The sequence below is a fragment of the Abramis brama genome, assembly GCF_963993115.1.
Source record: "Abramis brama genome assembly, chromosome: 11".
Lineage (NCBI taxonomy): Eukaryota > Metazoa > Chordata > Actinopteri > Cypriniformes > Leuciscidae > Abramis > Abramis brama.
In genome coordinates, this window is record NC_139973.1 from 8,039,532 (window position 1) to 8,058,243 (window position 18,712).

Below are 18,712 nucleotides of genomic sequence, written 5' to 3' on the forward strand. Positions count from 1 at the left end.
TGAGCTAAAGCGGCTGTGACATTTCCTGCGAGCGCTCGGCACATTGACCCCTCGTCTCGCGGGGACCAGCATTAAGTTTCCATGGCAATGCAGAGATTAGTAAAAATGAAAATGGAAGAGAGTAAAGACAAACGCGGAGGAAGAAGTATTAATCTCTACTATTGTAAACCCAACATACACAGGTACCAAATTTATATTCGTGCCACGGAGCTGAGTGTCAGTGGCGACGTCAAGATACATTCCCTGTAGAGAATAATTTGCAATGTATGCCGCTACTTTTTCCCCACCTTAAAAGGAGGCTCGCATTGCCTTGCCACTTATCCTGAGGTAATTTTCTTAACACATTCAACGCTGTTCAATTATTCAATGTGCTGATTTAGTATGGGTACATTCAGCTCTTGCCATTCCACAAGATAATTCTATGTCATTTCTCAACGTGAAATAAATTAACAAGGCACCATAATAATTTAGCTTTAAATCTGTTGTGTGCAATATGGACCTAAATAATATGCACATAAATATGTTATGCTCTGCTTTAAGCCACTTATACTATTAGTTTTTAAAACAGCAACATTTCCACTTTTAAACTTAAATATAAGTTTAAAGAAACATTATTATGTCCTGAAAGGTCTCAAAGGTGTTCAGACTTTTTGTCAATACCATTAGATATAAAATTAGATATCTATACATACATCCTGTACATATATAATTCATTCTTGAGGACTGGGGCACAACAAGCTATACATAATACACACTGCCATTTAACAGTTTGAGGTAATTATGATTTTTTGGGGGGTAAAACTTTTATTCAGCAAGTATGTACACTTTTGATTCAATTGATAAAAGTGACAGTAAAGACATTTTTTAATTGATCAAAGGGAACAGTCTTTATTTGACTTTATTAATAATGTTGCAAAATATATTTATTTCAAACAGTAAACTTTCTATTCACTGTATATTCTATCAAATAAATGCATCATGGTGAGCATAAAATACTTCTTTCAAAAACATTTAAAAATCATTACCAACCTCAGAATTTTGAATGGTAGTGTATTTAAAATCCATAAAACAAATTGTGATTTTGTAATTTTGTGATAACTGTAATTAAAAGCGTTAACATATTGTTTTCAGTCTGACAGTTGTGATAGTTCAGTAGAAAATCATTCATTAATTCATTCATCAAAGTGAATGCTAGATGTATTGACTTGGGTGTTATACTCGATTGTAACCTGTCTTTTGAAAATCATATTTCATATGTTACAAAAACAGCCTTTTTCCACCTTAGAAACATTGCTAAGCTACGTAATATGCTATCAGTTTCTGATGCAGAAAAGTTAGTTCATGCATTCATGACCTCGAGACTAGATTACTGTAATGCTTTATTAGCTGGTTGTCCTGCATCCTCAATAAACAAGCTACAGTTAGTCCAAAATGCAGCCGCTAGAGTTCTTACTAGATCAAGAAAATATGATCATATAACACCGATTTTATCATCACTACATTGGTTACCTATAAAGTTCCGTATTAATTACAAGGTATTGCTACTGACTTATAAAGCCCTAAACGGCTTAGCTCCAGTCTATTTAACGGATCTTCTATCACCCTATAATCCATCGCGCTCTTTAAGATCAATAAATTCGAGGCTTTTGGTCATACCTAGGATATCCAGATCAACCAAAGGAGGGAGAGCATTTTCACATTTGGCTCCGAAACTCTGGAATAGTCTTCCTGATACTGTTTGTTGCTCGGACTCGCTCTCCCAGTTTAAAACTAGATTAAAGACGCATCTTTTCGGCCAGGCATTCATATAATATTGTTAATCTTACAGTTCAAACTACAATCCGGCCTCTAGTTCATAAATGCCAGAGGAGAACTGGCCCCCGACTGAGCCTGGGTTCTCCCAAGTTTTTTTTTTCTCCATTAGGTCACCTGATGGAGTTTTTTCGGTTCCTTGCCACTGTTGCCTTTGGCTTGCTCAGTTGGGGATATTTTGGGGATATTTAATTTTATTCTATCAATCAATAAATTCCACTAGAAACAAACCTTGTTGTATTATTTTATTTTAATTTAATACTGTGAAGCTGCTTTGATACAATCTGTATCGTGAAAAGCGCTATACAAATATACTTGATTTGATTTGATTTGATGTATCAATACTTATAATTAATATTTGACAAATTATTTTTGTATGGTGTTGAACAAGATTAAACTTTATACAAGGATAAACACATTTTGTGAGAAAATGGAAGAAGCAGGACATGTTTAACATATTAATCCAAAACAATTCCATAACATAAAATTATATTTTTCAGTTCTATAGCTTGTTTTGTCCCAGTACTCAAGAATCAATGAAATACAATGATAATAATAACAGATACAAAGTAACACAAAACAGCCCCAAACAGAAACAAAAATGATGAAAATTGTATAATTTCATGTGTGCAGTGCAGGGCGTATTTCCAGTAGTAACCAAGTCTTTTAATTTCAGCAATATGTATCTCCAGGGTCTGCAGATGCGGAGAAACAGTGTTTATCAGGGCCAAACACTGTGGGCTTGTGAGTGTACTCAAACCGGGCTACTTTAATCACAAATGGCTCTTCAGCTTCATTCTTTCAGACTGATATTCATCTCTCCTTTTCTCACACTCATATGCACACAATTCCTTCTAGGAATAAAAAGAGCAACACACATGTGATGCTCGAAATGTGCAAAGGGACCAAAGATGGATTACTGGTGCTGCGCTGGCACATTCGTTCTTTGAAAAATGATATTAGCCTCCAAGTCCCCCAAGATAAAACTAATTCTGCCGAGTCTAAAATGGCACTTAGACTGGTAAAGAGCACGCCAAACTAATCACGGCCAAATCATTGGATTCATTTGCATTCTGGTTAAGTTTTATTTCACCAAATTAAACTAATTTCTCCTGAAGAGAGTAAAAAGGAACGGGATTCAAATACACTGGGGTCCAAAAGTCCAAGACCACTAGTGAAAATGTTTCTATTTTTATAGTCTAATACACATTTTTCCCATTTTATTTATTTCCCATTTAATTGTTTTATTTGAACAATTATTTAACAATTAGTGAAGAACAATTTGACCTTTTGTACAAAGCAGTTCACAATAAAACAAATGCAATAGTGTATCAAAATAAATCAAAATCTTAAATACTTCTTCATTTTAGTCAGAACATTTTAAAATGTTACAAAATCTTAAAACTTTCCAGTTTTATACGGAAAAAGAAAATCCCGATATTCAAATCTGGATTTAGACATTTGGACCTCATTGTATTTCATTGTAAGAATAATAATAATAATATTTAATATATATATAAACCTTTTTATAAAATAGTGTCCCATGGAGACTTTAATTAAAGTTGCGCATCAATTGTGTGAGACTGCAAACATAACATTAGTGGCAATCGATGTGCTGTCCACCATCTTGATTGACCAATTGTCTGCCGTGCAAATCTATACCTATAGATTGTCTGTGGCACGACCGCGCCACACGGCATATCAAATTATGCTCTGCTAGTTAAAGAGTCTTTTAGCCAACATTAACAAAACACAGCCATAGGAGGTTAAGTAAATGACAATCTATTTAAAGGGGCAGGTAATATGTTGATAGAGACCCTCTATGGTTGGGTTTTAACCAAGAAGTTGAAGCTTTGGGGCATGTTCCAGATCTCCGCTAGTGGGCCAATTCCCCTTCAAATGACATTCCACTGACTGACACCGCCTAATTTCCCCTGGTGAGAGAGGAATGTGAAATTAAAATGAACCATATGAGCTGGCAACACAACAGTTTAGGCAGATGAGCATTAAGGTGAGCTAATGAGGAAAATGTATTTGGAATTTATTTTTTGGCTGTGAGAAACGTTCTGTTTTATGGCGCCATCATGTTCAATCTATGTGTCCATGAGACGGCAAGTTCCAAACAGGTGTTCAATTAGTTATAAAAGAAAAAAAGCAGAACAATAGGCATTGCTTAGAAAAAACATAATACGACATCAAGAATAAAAAAACAACTTTCTTTTTTTAATAAATGCAACAGCATGGTAAATTAAAACACCTGAAGGAAAGAAGAAGTTAGGGCGAGACATCAAAGAACTTAGTGAATAAATACAGATGCTTTTAAGCATTAGACTGAAAATCAAGTTAAAGCTTAATTCTGTAATAACAAGATAAGGGAAAGTGGGCTTAATTAGATAAGTAAACGGATCCCAGCCCTCAAACGTGTCCTATATCAGCAATGACAGCAGCTCCGCTCGCCTCCACAACCTCTCCTATACGGAGCTTTCCGAATTGATATCGCGCCGCCCTTCATTCACCTGCACTGCAGCCTTCTGTGGCAGACGCGCTTTTAAATGGAAATCATCCTGACAAGCAATCACTTCATAGAGTGTACTCATCCCACTCCTCCACTCTTTTCTGCTTCATCTTTCGCTCTCTCACTCTGCAAGGCACCGAACGTATTTACAAGTGGGAAGTTAACTCAACATTAGCATGTTACCACAAGACGGTCGGCGTACTGTTTTATAAAGCTGTGAAATTATGTTCATGAAAAACAGGTCACAGGCCAAACAAACCAAACAATTATACTAGAAAAAATAATATATAGACAATGAAGCACATTATCGTCAGAAATAATTACTGAAATGTCTGGACTATTTATATTTGTAATTCCTTTATGTTGATTCTCATTCCATTCTCATATTTTTCTAATTACATTATAGGTAGTACATAAAATACAACTTTAAAGGATTAGTTCACCCCAAAATGAAAATTATCCCATAATTTACTCACTCTCAAGCCATCCTAGGTGTATATGACTTTCTTCTGTCAGCCAATATGGAATTATATAAAAAAATATCCTGGCTCTTCCAAGCTTTATAATGTGAGTGAATGGTACCTTTGATTTTGGAGTCCAAAATCCATCCATCATAAAAGTGCTCCACACGGCTCCAGGGAGTTAATAAAGGCCTTCTGAAGTGAAGCGATGCGTTTTTGTAAGAAAAATATTCATATTTATAACTTTATATAACTATAACCACTGGCTTCCGGTAACGGCCGTACGGGGGTCTATTTCTGGCGGAAGAGTGACCTCTGACCCGACGTATATACACCTAGGATGGCTTAAGGGTGAGTAAATTATCATTTTTATTTTTGGGTGAACTAACCCTTCAATGTATAGATAATTATATCAAATTGTTTGGTATGAGAATTGGTGGAATCATGTCATAAACATTGTCACAATGCGAAATATGCTTAATTTACTTTAAGCGAAATATAAATTCTCCGTAATACCTTACAATAAGGTCCCATTTGTTAACATTAGTTAATGCATTAACTAACATTAACAATGACCAATGCACTTGTTACAGTATATATTAACCTTTGTTAACATTAGTTAATAATAATACAACTGTTCATTGTTAGTTCATGTTAGTGCAGGTCCATTAAATAATATTAACAATATTATAATATTATCGTAACATTAACAGAAACAACATTTTTAATAATGTATTAGTTGAATGTTGAAATTAACATTAATATTACTAAATGCCTTAAAGAGGCTATATGTAGAATTCAGAAACCCTTGTTCAGCAACACCGTTAAGTGAACTGCACATGTTACGCACAAGAGACTGAACATGTAAACATGTATGAACATATAAATATATGCTGGATGCTTTCTTCTCAATAACAGAGTAAAGACAAAAATTACAGAGGTGAAAAAGCAGCAGTTAAGAAAGCATCTGATCATAGAGATGTAGATATGTTTGCACCAGCTCTACAATTCACCGGCATCATGATTACAGGTGAGGTGATTAAAATTACACATATGATAGTTTGATTATAGAGTATATTTGAGACTGTAGACTATATATAGACTTATTATGTGAGCCTACAGTTTGAATTAATCCCTTTACTTTGGAGGACACATTGACTGTACAGTATAAAATAGCTCTTTCGGCATTATCCTGAACATTGTAAATGAGAGAGGCTCTCGGGAGTGTGCGTAAAACGGCACATCCTTTTGATTTTCCCAGCAAAAATGTCCTTTTTCAAGTCCTTTACTTGAAAATCAGTCAACAGGTTTTCATAGACAACCTAGGAAGTTGGGGAAGGTTTCGTTTTTAGGGTTTTGTTAGAAGCTGTTCACACATTGGCAATAAAAAAGCAATTAATACATGACAATTTTTACATACAGTACATTAATTTTTTTAAACATTTTTACCCCTTTAAGTAGATTTCACTGTTAGTTTGTGTAAACTAATGTAGCTAACTAATGTTACCAAATGAAACTTTAAATTAAATAAATGAACCTTGTAAAGTGTTACCAATTTGTACATTTTTATTCCGATTTTGGGATGCAATTTCACTTTTGTGTGATTCACCCATAAGTACATTTGGCCCAGGTTTTCCTATACTTCCTCTGCAATAGTCCAGAACCAGAAATTTCACAAAGATCAAAAGAAGACAGTACAAATTTCCTCCAAAAACCCATTCCATCATATATACCAGGCAACCTTTCATCTTCTTCAAAAGGCTATTCTTTGAGAGAGGGCAATTTCAGACACACAGCTTTGTGAAAAAAGAAAGTCAACTCTCCATTAGTTTGTATTTTACAAATTATGCCTCCACAGAAAACCTTTGATCCTTTGTGCTAACTTAAATTCATACATCTAATATCGTCACCTAGTACCGAACGTGTACAGATTTCAGATTATGAAGATTTAATGAATCACATTTCCTCTTTAAAACCACAGGCAACTCTTTGTGCAAACATATATGAGCCCAATTAAATTAAACAATTCACCATTAGTTAAAGAATGACCAAAATCTGTAGACACTTAAAAAAAAAAAAAAAAAAATCTGCTATATTACATATTCAAAAGGACACACAGTGGCTGTAATTGTATCTAACAACTAGCCACTGTTAATAACCTCCCTTGGGCTGCACCGAGCCGCACACAAACTTAATATATCCTACTGTTTGTTAAACAAGTGCACATCAGCACAGCACAGGCAAAAATTAGCTGTCAACTCAACCGCCACTGCACAGCAGTCATGTACAATCAAGTCAAAATCAGCTTCGGAAACATGCACTCGGGCGCAGCAAAGTCAGCTCGAAAACATCAGCCCATCCGCTGACCTGTCCTACCTAAAACAGCTGATTTTATATCTAGAACAAATCCCCTGCCCTATCTCTTTTATTTATGTGTTTCTCCTATGGGTATTATTTATTTTACTGCAGTGGACGACTTTGAAAAGATTCGCGTTTCAGGAGCTGCCACTATCTTCTTGCACAAAAAAGAAAAGACATTCACCTTGCCATATCAGCGGCTTTCTTGTCACTGATGTCATCTAAGTTGATGACCCAGCACAGGACCAATTGTACAACAACAAAAAAGGGTCGTTAAAATCAAACATTAATATTACAATAAACAGCATAGGCCCAATAATATGCTAATTAACTAATTAACATGGACATTTTTAAATAAATTGAGTAAAATAAGATTAATACAATTTTTAAAAAAAATATCTACAGCAGAATAAAAGGTAACACTTTATTTCAATGGAGACGGAACTTCAAAACAATGCTGTGTGCTGGGCTAAATGGGCTCGTTGTATGTGCGTGGCCTGCACATGATGGTATTTTAACCAGCTGAGAACTTCAAAACAGCACCAGGAATCCCTGCGTCACACACACAAACGACGATCTGCAGCGAGGAGACGTACCAGACTGAACTGTATTGGGCAACATCACGACTATGACAAGAAAAAACAGGTATGCTTGAGCATTCTGTCCTTTTAAGGGTTAGCATCTTGTGACATCATGTCCTGTTTTAGGTTCGTTTACATGTCTTTGATCAGTGCATTCATATTTTATTCGAACCGCACCAGAGTTCGTTCGGAAACGGACCGAGATCCATCTTTTCAGGGGTCTCGGCCCGCTTGTTTGGTGCGCACCAGGGTTCGGATGGCAGCGTTCACACTTATTCATATAACCGCACTAACAAAGCAATAGTACCAGGGTTCATTTTAATCCAACCCAACATTCCAAGTGTGAACACACCCTTAGTTGACATGTAGCTGCAAAGTTACTTATAGTTAGTAAAATGTCTAAAGTGGACCATCGGAATAAAGTGTTACTGAATAAAGTACATGCAGTACAAAAATACGACCTTTATGCATAAATACTTTTAATAAATACAACTTAAAAACTATATATTTTTGTATGTCAATGCATATGGTCCTCAAAATGCTCTTAAAAAAAAATAAAATCATGTTTCTCCTTGCTGCTGTACAAGTAATTTGGCTCAAAAGAATGACTAGTTTACAAATACTGTGACACTTCACTCGTGAACGTGCTAAAGACAGCAAGGGTAGATGTTCCTATCAGAGCAGTCCTGCGACCCCATTTAAGGGTCACGACCTGTTCGTTTAGAGCCACTGATCTATAGAATGTCCAGGCAGACACATCAGTTACAAATAAGACAGAAATGGAATCCCTTCCTCCCTCCCTTTCGATCTCTCTCCTCTCTGGCAGAAAAAAAGGAGCTGCTGCTATGAAGATGGATTATCCTGCTGGTGACACCGTCTCCTCTCCTTCTCCGCCATCAAGGAGAGCTTGCACAATTATGCCAATTAATCTTACACAAAAGGAGTTCAAATGCACCCCGCTTTGATTAGGTCTGGCTCCCAGACAGGTGTTTGCACTCAGCATGCATCCACATACACGCACGCACACACAACCGCAGATTTGCATAAAACAATACATCTGATTATGAATTAGTCTCTAATGGCATTTCCACTTAATGAGAGTGGTGTCTTTATACCTGCTGCTGCTTGCAAGGTTAGCAAGAGCTGACAGGGACGTGGAATAAAACAAATCTTAAAGCCGACATGAAACCGCATTTGCAACCCTTTTTATTTCACATGTGCCATATAGGGTAAAAAAACAAGATGGGACATTATTTTAGTAGACCTATCAATGGGATATAACTTTTAATTAAATTATATACAGGTTAATTAATCAAATTAAGTCACATATGCTGAGAAAGTTTAGATATAGTATATAATTTTATCTAAGCTGGTTTATTTAAGCTCCTGGTTTCTATTGGCCGGTTAACATGTTGTTCCGCCCCAAACTCACATCATTGGCTAATAAAGCAATAAATAATTTCAAGTTGCTTTTAGTTCTTTAAAGTGATCACAGAAAGTACTTTAACATCGATAAACTAACATCTCACAGGAAGTGAAACACTCTGTTGTACTGAAGAACTTGTACATAATGAAGCTTGTACAGTCTTCATAATGAATAACAGGAATGAATGTCCATCTAAGACTATGTGTATGTGTACATACTCTAAGTGTGCGTAGGCATTAGGTGCACAAGACATTGCCAAAGGAGCTTGAAAGAATGTCAGCATTTTCCAGAAATACATTCAATTCTGCAAAAAGTTCCCTGGCTGGCTTCCATCTATTGACAATGCAATCAAACATTCTGACCAGACCTCGCTGACCACAATACAACCTGGGACATGTACGTGCAAACTTGTGATTTATCCATTTTTCTTTTTAATTACTTCTGTGTCAGAAATAGGTGAGGAGGTCTAAGTGGAATACCGTTAATGATCAAAGGCAGAAAAGAGAATTATTTTGTTCTAAACCAAAGAGGGCCCAAACTGCATCAAAAAATAGCATTTTAATAAGACTTTCCTTTAATGAATACTCAGTCTTTACCTTTTTTTCCTGACTGCAAAGGCGGAGTGGCAAGACAATTCTTTAGATCCACTTAAACTCAAAACACCCATTCGACACCTAAATGGCTTCTTAAAATTCAAATAAGGCTCTTAGCAATCTTTGTAACTACAGAACACTTGGTTTTCCCAAAAGAAAACATGCAATGTCTAACACGATATTTATAGCAAATAAAGCACAGCAAGGACTATTATCTAAAGTGGTAGGGTTTAGGACATTTTCAAGCCAGGCAGGACAAAGAAAAGGTAAAGATAGAGCGACCCAAAATAGTTTTTGGACACTTAGGCCACACTTAAAATGTCTGAATTTCATTACATTAGATAACAAAATATCAAACTAACCTTTCTGAGCAATTCTCTCTGATAACTTTTAGTGGATTTATGAAGTCAGTGACCTGCAATTAAGCATGCTAAGTGTGACAACCATTAAGCATCTAAATGCTTTTTTTTTTACTTTGATTTTGAACAGTATATATATTGTTTTGCTTGAAATGGTGCATGTTTTATCCTTCTTGAAAATAAAAGCCACTTATTTTGATATTTTGTCTTTGAATGCAATCACATTCAGACATTTTTAAGAGTAACTTACGTTAAGCGCTCAAACACTTTTTGGGGCCACGTTATCTTCTCTATTACCATAAGTAATGCGCAAGGATTCCTCAAATTAAACCAAAACAAACTATACAACACATATTCTCTATAGCCTCTATCTGTTTGTGAATATAGTGTTTAAAAGAATAGGAAAGAGATGCAAAACATAGTGAAAAGAAGAAAGACGTCTCATGGCAAATCAATTTTCTGCCTTGACTCTTCAAGGTGTAGACATGGAGTATTCATCAGCTTTGCTGTCCTCTCACATAGGACAGCTCAAGGACATTGACAGCATAACCCCTATGCAAACGGCCCGCCACTCTGTTTGATGAGCACCAACACCAACTTTGTATATGTAAACGACGGGCAGCCGTGGTCTGCACACACTGACAGATGCAGACGCACTGAACTTTGCCTATCTCAGTGTGGTCAAACGCAAACACTCAGGGTCGGTGGCATACTGCACTTGTATCAAGCTGGGTCTGGCTGAGACAGAGACATATGTTTGTTGATAAAGTCTGGTCTGGCAGGGACGCTGACCTCCTACTAAGTGTGCAGAGAAGTTGATTAACACCCTGCCTTTGCTCAGGAGGGAATATTACTGGTCACCTGATAAACCTGCAGAGTCCTGTTATGAGGGACAGCATGATTCATACTGGAGCTGTTAATAAGAACATCAGGCTTCATTTGAATAATTGTGTGTGCTCACTGATTTCAGTGCCAAATGTGCATCTTTTACCAAACTTCATCACAGTTGAAGTGACGAAATATAAACGTGAGTGCTAAAAATACATTGCCTGCGATATCTTATTAAAAAAATGCCTTTAGACAGCATTTTAGGACGTCATGGCCTTGCTGGAAGAAAAACCTCCAGCATAAACCAGTTTGAGATAGACTGGTCTATTTGGATGGTTTTTACAAAGGTTTGTCAAGCTGGGAATCCAGTTGGTTAACCAGTCAAAACTCAAACTGATCCAGTCTGGGTAGGAAGAACCAAGGCTGCATTTATTTGACCAAAAATACTGTAAAACTGTAAAATTGTATTAATGTAAACAATAATTGCTTTTTACAGTAATATATTACATCTGTACATCTATTCCTATGATGGCCAAGCTGAATTTTCAGCATCATTACTCCCCTCTTCAGTGTCACATGATCCTTCAGAAATAATAATAATAATAATAATACATTTTATTTGTAATGCGCCTTTCTCAGAGCGCTAATCTAATATCATTCTAATATGTTAAATATACAGCAAAATCATTCTAATATGTTGATATGACACTCCAGAAACATCTCTTATTATTAAAAATATTGAAAATTGATTTGCTGCTCATTATTTTTGTGGAAACAGTTTTTTTCAGGATTCCCTCATGTATAGAAAGTTCCACAGAAGTTCAATAGAAATCTTTTTTGTAATATTATATATGTCTTTACTGTCACTTTTGATAATTTTAACGCATCCATGCTGAATAAAAGTATTCATTTCTTTCAAAAACATCTTACTGACCCCAAACTTTTGAACGGTAGTGTGAGTAATAAAATATAATTTACATTCACATTACCCTAACTTCTTTATATTTTATATAATCATATTTGTATATGTATATTATATTGTATACTTCGTTTTATACTATTTTAAGGCAGTGTGTTTGATAACAGGACACACGTTAGAGATCCACAGTATACGTCTGCAGAAAATGGCCCATTATGAGGCTCTTGTGTTTAGGGGAGTGAGCAAATAACAAAAGGAGATAGTAAAACAGAATGAAAGAAAGAGAAAAGAGCAGTTGAAACTGAAACTCAAAGCCCACTAGAGACATATCGTTGCGACCCTTAGCAGAGACATGCTGAGACATGCTTTTTCTCTGGCTGCTGTAGTGGGATTCCACAGGCAGAGATGAATGGCCAAAGTCAGTGGCAGTGCTTTGTTGCAGTGAATAACAGAAATGATTTGACAAAGACATTATATCAAAAACCAGATCCGGAGCACAACCGCAGTATTGTGAGCTCATCATCCCACAGTTCAGTTGACTGTTCACGAATCAGACTGGAAAAGCTTTGGTAGTATCATATAAGAAGGCTGCAAATAGAGGAAAGGCTCGGCAGATCCGACTAATGAGATCTGAGTGGGATAAGGGAGTTACCTGATGCTTTCTCGGAGGGCATCGTTGCCTCTGCGCCAGGAGATCGTGCCTCGAGGCGACATCTTAGGCTTGCATTCAATGAGAACGTCACCACCTTCTTTCACTAAAGTGTGGCTCTTCAGCTGGTTTTGGGAGAAATCAGGAGCGATAGCTGAAATGAAAGAACAAGTTTTAAATTATATTAAGAGTATACACAGGAAATGTTTCGCAACTATCATAGCTGAAACTGTCTCATGCAACTATTTTCAATGACATACAAATAAAGGAATATTTTATAATCAAAACAAGTAAAGTGGCAAGACAAAATTAACTTTTAGATGATATCTACACACTTAAAATGTGCTGTCTTTCTCTTAAAAACACTTTATTTCGATAGTCCACTTTATACATTCTACTAACTATAAGTAACTTTGCAACTATGTCAACTAACTCTCATTAGACTGTCTGCTTAATACCTGCTAAGTCAACTCATTCGGCTAACCCTAACCTAACAGTCTACAAATACTCTAATGAGAGTTAGCTGACATGTAGTTGCAAATTAATGAGTTAGTAGAATGTCTAAAGTGGAATATAAAAATAAATAAAATAAAACAAAATAAATCGACACAGGAAATAAACCTAAAAAAAAATGAGGTAATTTAAATAACTCTTATAAATACGCTATTCAAAGTTACTGAATTACTATTAAAACAAACTGATCACTAGCTATGTTATTGTGCAAACCAAACAGGCTGAAAACATGAGAGCTGTGGCCTAGCGGTTTGCTTTGTGGTGCTCATTTGGTCACAAGTTTGAATCCGGCTTTGACATTTCCATTCTCCCCTCTTATCCCCATTATTTCCCATCCTGTATCTTATTGTGCCAATAAATAAATGACACACAAAGAACCACTGAAATATTTAACAACTATAATATTTAACAACTGAAGACCATCATGCATCAGGCCAATTTTTCCCTTTATCTTTGTCCATAATTACAGGTATGCAGATATGAGGATTAAGGACTATTTAGAGCACATCCTCTCTAATCATTGTACTTCAAAGACAGACATGTGTACGTGGGTACGTATGATGTAGAAACAGAGATGGCAGAACGGAGGCTTGGCGTATGAAGCACACTTTAATTATCACACGCTCTTTTTCTCTGCTAAGAAAAACAAAGGGAAAATGTCATGTCCTTTCCTCTTTTTTTTTTTCACATGCCCCACTCAAATGAGTTTTTATTATGATAATTTTTCCGGCTCTACAATCTTCACACTCTGTTTTTTAAAAGGCACTTCAATTATTTTATCTGCGCAAGGGACTGACAATTATTCTCCTGTAAGTTCAGTTTCTTGGCAACTTTGGCGGCTGAATATTTATGGCAAATACATAAACAGAAAGCGTCTCCGGTTACTTTACTGTAACCCTGTTCCCTGAAAAAGCGGGAATGAGATGCTGAGCTTGATTTTAAGCGCTATATGGGGAAAAATGTCTTTGTTCAGACGGAATCAGGAATCAGAATACACTGGTTAAGCTGTATATTTTTGATTCAGTTAAAAAAAAGTTCTGTAATCACGATGCACTGGTTGCTCATCTCAAATGTTATTTTGTTGTGTGCTACTAGTGAGGCATAAATTAACTTTTAAACAACAAAAATGTCCTTGACAGAAAGTCACCTCTGAATAAGAATGAAATGCTTATTTGCCCATGCAATGAACAATATTAATCATCTAATTTACATTATGTGTCATAAGTGGCCATTATCAAGAGCATATAGTTGAGATAGAGTGTAAGCTTTATAAATGCAGTCATTATTCTGTGCTTTACAACTTTATTCATTTACAAACCAACACTAATATTTCAGTCAAACTCGATTAACCAGGTTTCACTTACCGATAACTCTGAGTTCAGCATTGGAGTACACTTCTCCATACTTGTTCCCAGCCACGCACTGGTACATTCCAATATCGGAGAGCTCCAGGCGAGTGATGGACAGGGCGCCATTAATGACCTGCAACCTCTCCTGTGGAAAACAGGATATCTCCGTTAAGAGTCTTTTACTGAGATTGCTAATCTGCATAAAAGCACAACGTGTCTGGGAAGGTAAATTACGTCTGGAGGTTGATGGAAACCATCATAAATCTGAGTGTTCATTACTAATGGGAGACACTGCGTAGGGAGGCTGCTCAAAAACGATGGTAATAAATCTGTATTTTTATGAGATGGAAATAAAGCCCCGGCTTGTTTACTTCTTAACCAGAGCTCTGTGGACACATCGTTGGGAGGCTGGATGATGTTTGCCATTATAAACAAGCTGGGCTAATATTTTAATGCTGACAGCTTTATACCATTTTGAGTATGTGATGGAATGAAGTTTGCTTATCTTCTGATGTTAACTAAACTTGTTTGATGAATACAGAGTATTAAAAAAACAACAAAAAATGGGTCAACCAGGTTTCCATACTCCCAAGACATCTTAAAACATCAGGACACTGCAATTAAAGGTGTGTGTGCAAATGGTGAATGTGATTTCACCATGTACAGCATGTTCCTGGATCAACATCTTTGTTTATTCTGGAACAACATTCCAATCAACCAATCGGATTTGAGGGACAAGTCTACAGTTTCTGCTAAGTTTTGGCTTAAAACCAGGATTAGGTTTTCCCTCTGATTTTAGGGTTAACTTATGGGCAAGGTTTAGGGGTAGGGATAGGACAAAAATTGTGGCAGAAACTCGCTGCTGTGGTTTAGAGAGTATTCTGTCCTTTAATATTTCTCATTTTGCCCTTTAACTATATTCTTCATACACAAGGAATACTTCACCCCACCCTCAGACCAACATGATGGTGCTGATTTATGTGGGGAAATAAGCCAATTAATATTTTATTTTGAAGTCAGAAGTTAAACCTACACAATAGCTAAATTTTATTGTTAAAATGTGTTCAAAAAATGTTTTAAAACTTTTTTCTCTATATATTCTATTTATCATTATGTATCCACCAGGATGTATTTGTAAACCTTCCAAACCGATCTTAAAAAAATGTCTCACTTTTGATGTAACCTGCTGAAAGAGTCACTAAAAAATTCCCACCAGATGTACAGCTAATTCGGAATAACGCTCTTACTATTTCTGCCATTTATGGTTGGAATGGCATGCAGAGTTAATAATGACAGAACTTTCATTTTCGAGTGAACGAATTTTTGAATAATTAAATTTTCATTTTCCTTTTTCCATTGTGCGTCAATTAAAAAAAGTTACATGTGTACCAAGTGCAAAATAGATTTATTCAAGGAAATGGGGGTGAAATAGTAAAATTCCATTAAAAAATACACACCTGTACCAGGATTTATGCAGTAAGCATTAACACAGGCAAAATTATCAAAAAAACAAAACTGAAAAAGACCATAAGTTCGCACAAGGGTTAATGTTAATAAAGTGCTAACTGTAGTCACTCACTACTACAGATAATCTGCAATTGAATGAGATGTGTGCCGGTGTAGTCTGAAATGGAGAGAAAGACAAATAAGACTTCACAGATAATCACATGGTGGCATATAGCAGTTCGAAGTGAGGCGATGCTTGACTTTACTACTGCACTAATTAACCGTGACATTCCTCTTAAATCAGCAGTTTTGCACGTGGCGGGACCTAAGGGAGGGAACCATCTGCACGTCTGCGCTGAAATGCAGTGAATGGCAATGTCACTGCTCAAAATCTGTAGGGTCAGGGTATAAATCGAAATGCATGACTACAGTTGCGGCAAATTCTCATCCTGATATGAAGTGTGTGTGCATGGCTGCACGGACGTTTTCATTTCCTAAGTCTTGATTTAAATCTACACCTTCTAAAAGATGATAATGTGTCCTTTTGTTCAAAATACCGTGCATGTTAGGCCTCATTACCAGTTCCTAGCTGTTGTAAACACTCCGTTTTATGTTATGTGGTACATTTTAAATGAAACTACTACAAATATAAGCAGTACGAGCTGGTATTAAAAAAAACGCAATGATATGGGTGAACAAGATCATTGACATGTTTATTACTAGATTAGCCAAGACACGGTATGTGCCTCACATCATATTCCTTTCTCTTAGTGACTAGAGACTCACAGTGATTTACAAAGAAGAGGTTTTTAGCTGGTCACCTTTGCAATGCTGCGTTTCAATAAGGCAGAAAGAACATGAAAAGTCCCAATTGATTTAGCACAATGAAAATAACAAATGGTATAAGTCAACAACCCATGCTTTTGCTACATCAGTGACCTTTAGTTATACAATTGATTAAAGCTCTGATGCTGACAGTGACATTTGGAGATTGTAATAATTCTGCACTGATTAATTCATTTAACCAGGATACATTGAAAATCAACATTTTAGAATCATAATGTAAGCTAGGACCATGATTCAATCAAGAGATTGTTGTGCCCTTGGGACATTAGTCTGTCATAGTACAAACTGGGTGGTTATTCAGTGCTCAAAAAGATGTGCTTCCAGAAAAGCACAAGGCATAATTTTTTAAAACCATAAATGCAAAACAAAAAGATTTTATTGCATTTAAAATTCAAGTGCACCTTTTGGCAATTGCCTTGGCACACAAACACACCTGTAAAGCATTGATCATTATGCAAATTTGGTTTTCAAATACAAATTCATTTAACAAATGTGGATCCCGACCAGCAAAATCTTCATTAAAAATCCTTTCCTGAGGTCCAATGCATGTAAATGAACTTTCTTTGAGCTTTTTTGACTGCAGTGTATTCTGTTGGAACCGTTCTCTAATAAAGTGCAAAACAATAAAATGGACAGACTGCTAATTATGCAGAGCTGATAGATATTCTAATCTGGTGGCGTGAAAGATGAAAAAGAATGAGTGACAGATGTAAGAAGAAAGACAAGTGACTGGTTCTGAGCACATAGACAGCCCTATACAGAGTCTCTAAATGGATCAATATCTTTTGTTTTGTTTGTACCCACATCGCATAGCGAAGCTGATTTACATGAAGTTTACTGATTTGATTATTCACCACACCATAGTTGTGCCAAAGAGCTACTAGTCTCTAAAAATAACTTCATGTGCTGAGAGTTTGAGATTCTGGGTGAAAGGCTCTCAGTGGAGACAGGTTGCGTATTACATAGAGTGTCGAGACATAGGCTATAAATGTTTATCACCTCTTTCACTATAGTTTAAATGGATTTCAGAGAAAGACAAAACAATAAGAGCTTGTCTAGTGCACTATAAAGGTTTATAAGCCTTCTCCTAATGACCTGCAAGAAAACAGGCTAAAAATCTGCTCTTTTAACTCAGAGATTTAATGGGAGATTGTTTCTTGCATTACGAATGACTGTACTAAACCAAGCCTTAATGTTGATTAAATGTATTTTACTTTATTTAAGGACTTCTTAAATGTCTTTCATATGCTGAGCTTGTGGTGTTTGTAAACCATTAATGATGTTTATGTAATGATGAGTAGTAATGATGATTAGAAGAGCCGTAGTTTGCGTGCTCCTCTCTGCACCTTATTTAAAGTTGACATAAATTCAAAACTGTCCTATTTACTTACTTAATGCACTTTACTGGTTTTGTTGTGCATAATTTATCAGAGAATGCTTTTCCAAAGAAAAAAAAAATGGTTGTCTTTCATTAAAATATCATAACTTTCTCCACCTCAAACTGATCTCACCAAGGCTGCTGAAGTTTCAACCAACAGATACTGGCAGTGTTTCAGGAGAGCAGTAGACCTCCAAAACTAAACTGCAAAGTCCTGAAGTGCACATTTTTCATGATCCAATAAATTCCCAATGGATAAAAATCAAGCCCCTACATTTTGTTTTTCACATTGAACATTCTGAAAAGTCACACGAGGGAAGTAAAATGGGCTGAAAAGGGCATTTCATATAACCTTCAAGCATCTAAAAAATAACTTTGACAAACTCACAAAAAAGGAAGAGGTATGAAATGAAAATGTGTTGGTTCAATCTTTAAAATGTGCTGTTAGGTAGTGCTTTCTTCTAGCTATTGCCACCTTGAGTTTATTGCATTTTTGGGGAGCTATTCCCCTCTCATCGTCAGAAAAAGTGGTGGATATTTGGAAGCTTTTTATGTTCTCAATTTTGTCTTTTCCTATTGGTTTGATAATTCTGGAGTGGCCTATATAGAAGGTCCGCAGAATGACATATTAGGTACTCCATTGGAGTCACGTTGATTTAGATGGTTATAGAGAAGCCAT

The 18,712-nt window shown here is 36.1% G+C and overlaps 1 protein-coding gene across 3 annotated transcripts in view; it reads right to left on the reverse strand.

Annotated features, from left to right (window-relative positions):
* Window positions 1-18,712, reverse strand: part of cntn4 (contactin 4) — a 141,702-nt gene that overhangs the window by 33,203 nt on the left and 89,787 nt on the right. For all 3 annotated transcript variants that reach the window (XM_084127844.1, XM_084127845.1, XM_084127843.1), the window contains exons 10-11: window positions 14,379-14,508; window positions 12,505-12,655 (exon numbers count right to left, since the gene is read on the reverse strand). In XM_084127844.1, the coding sequence (XP_083983970.1) occupies window positions 12,505-12,655; window positions 14,379-14,508 (281 nt within the window). The remainder of the gene's footprint in view (window positions 1-12,504; window positions 12,656-14,378; window positions 14,509-18,712) is intronic.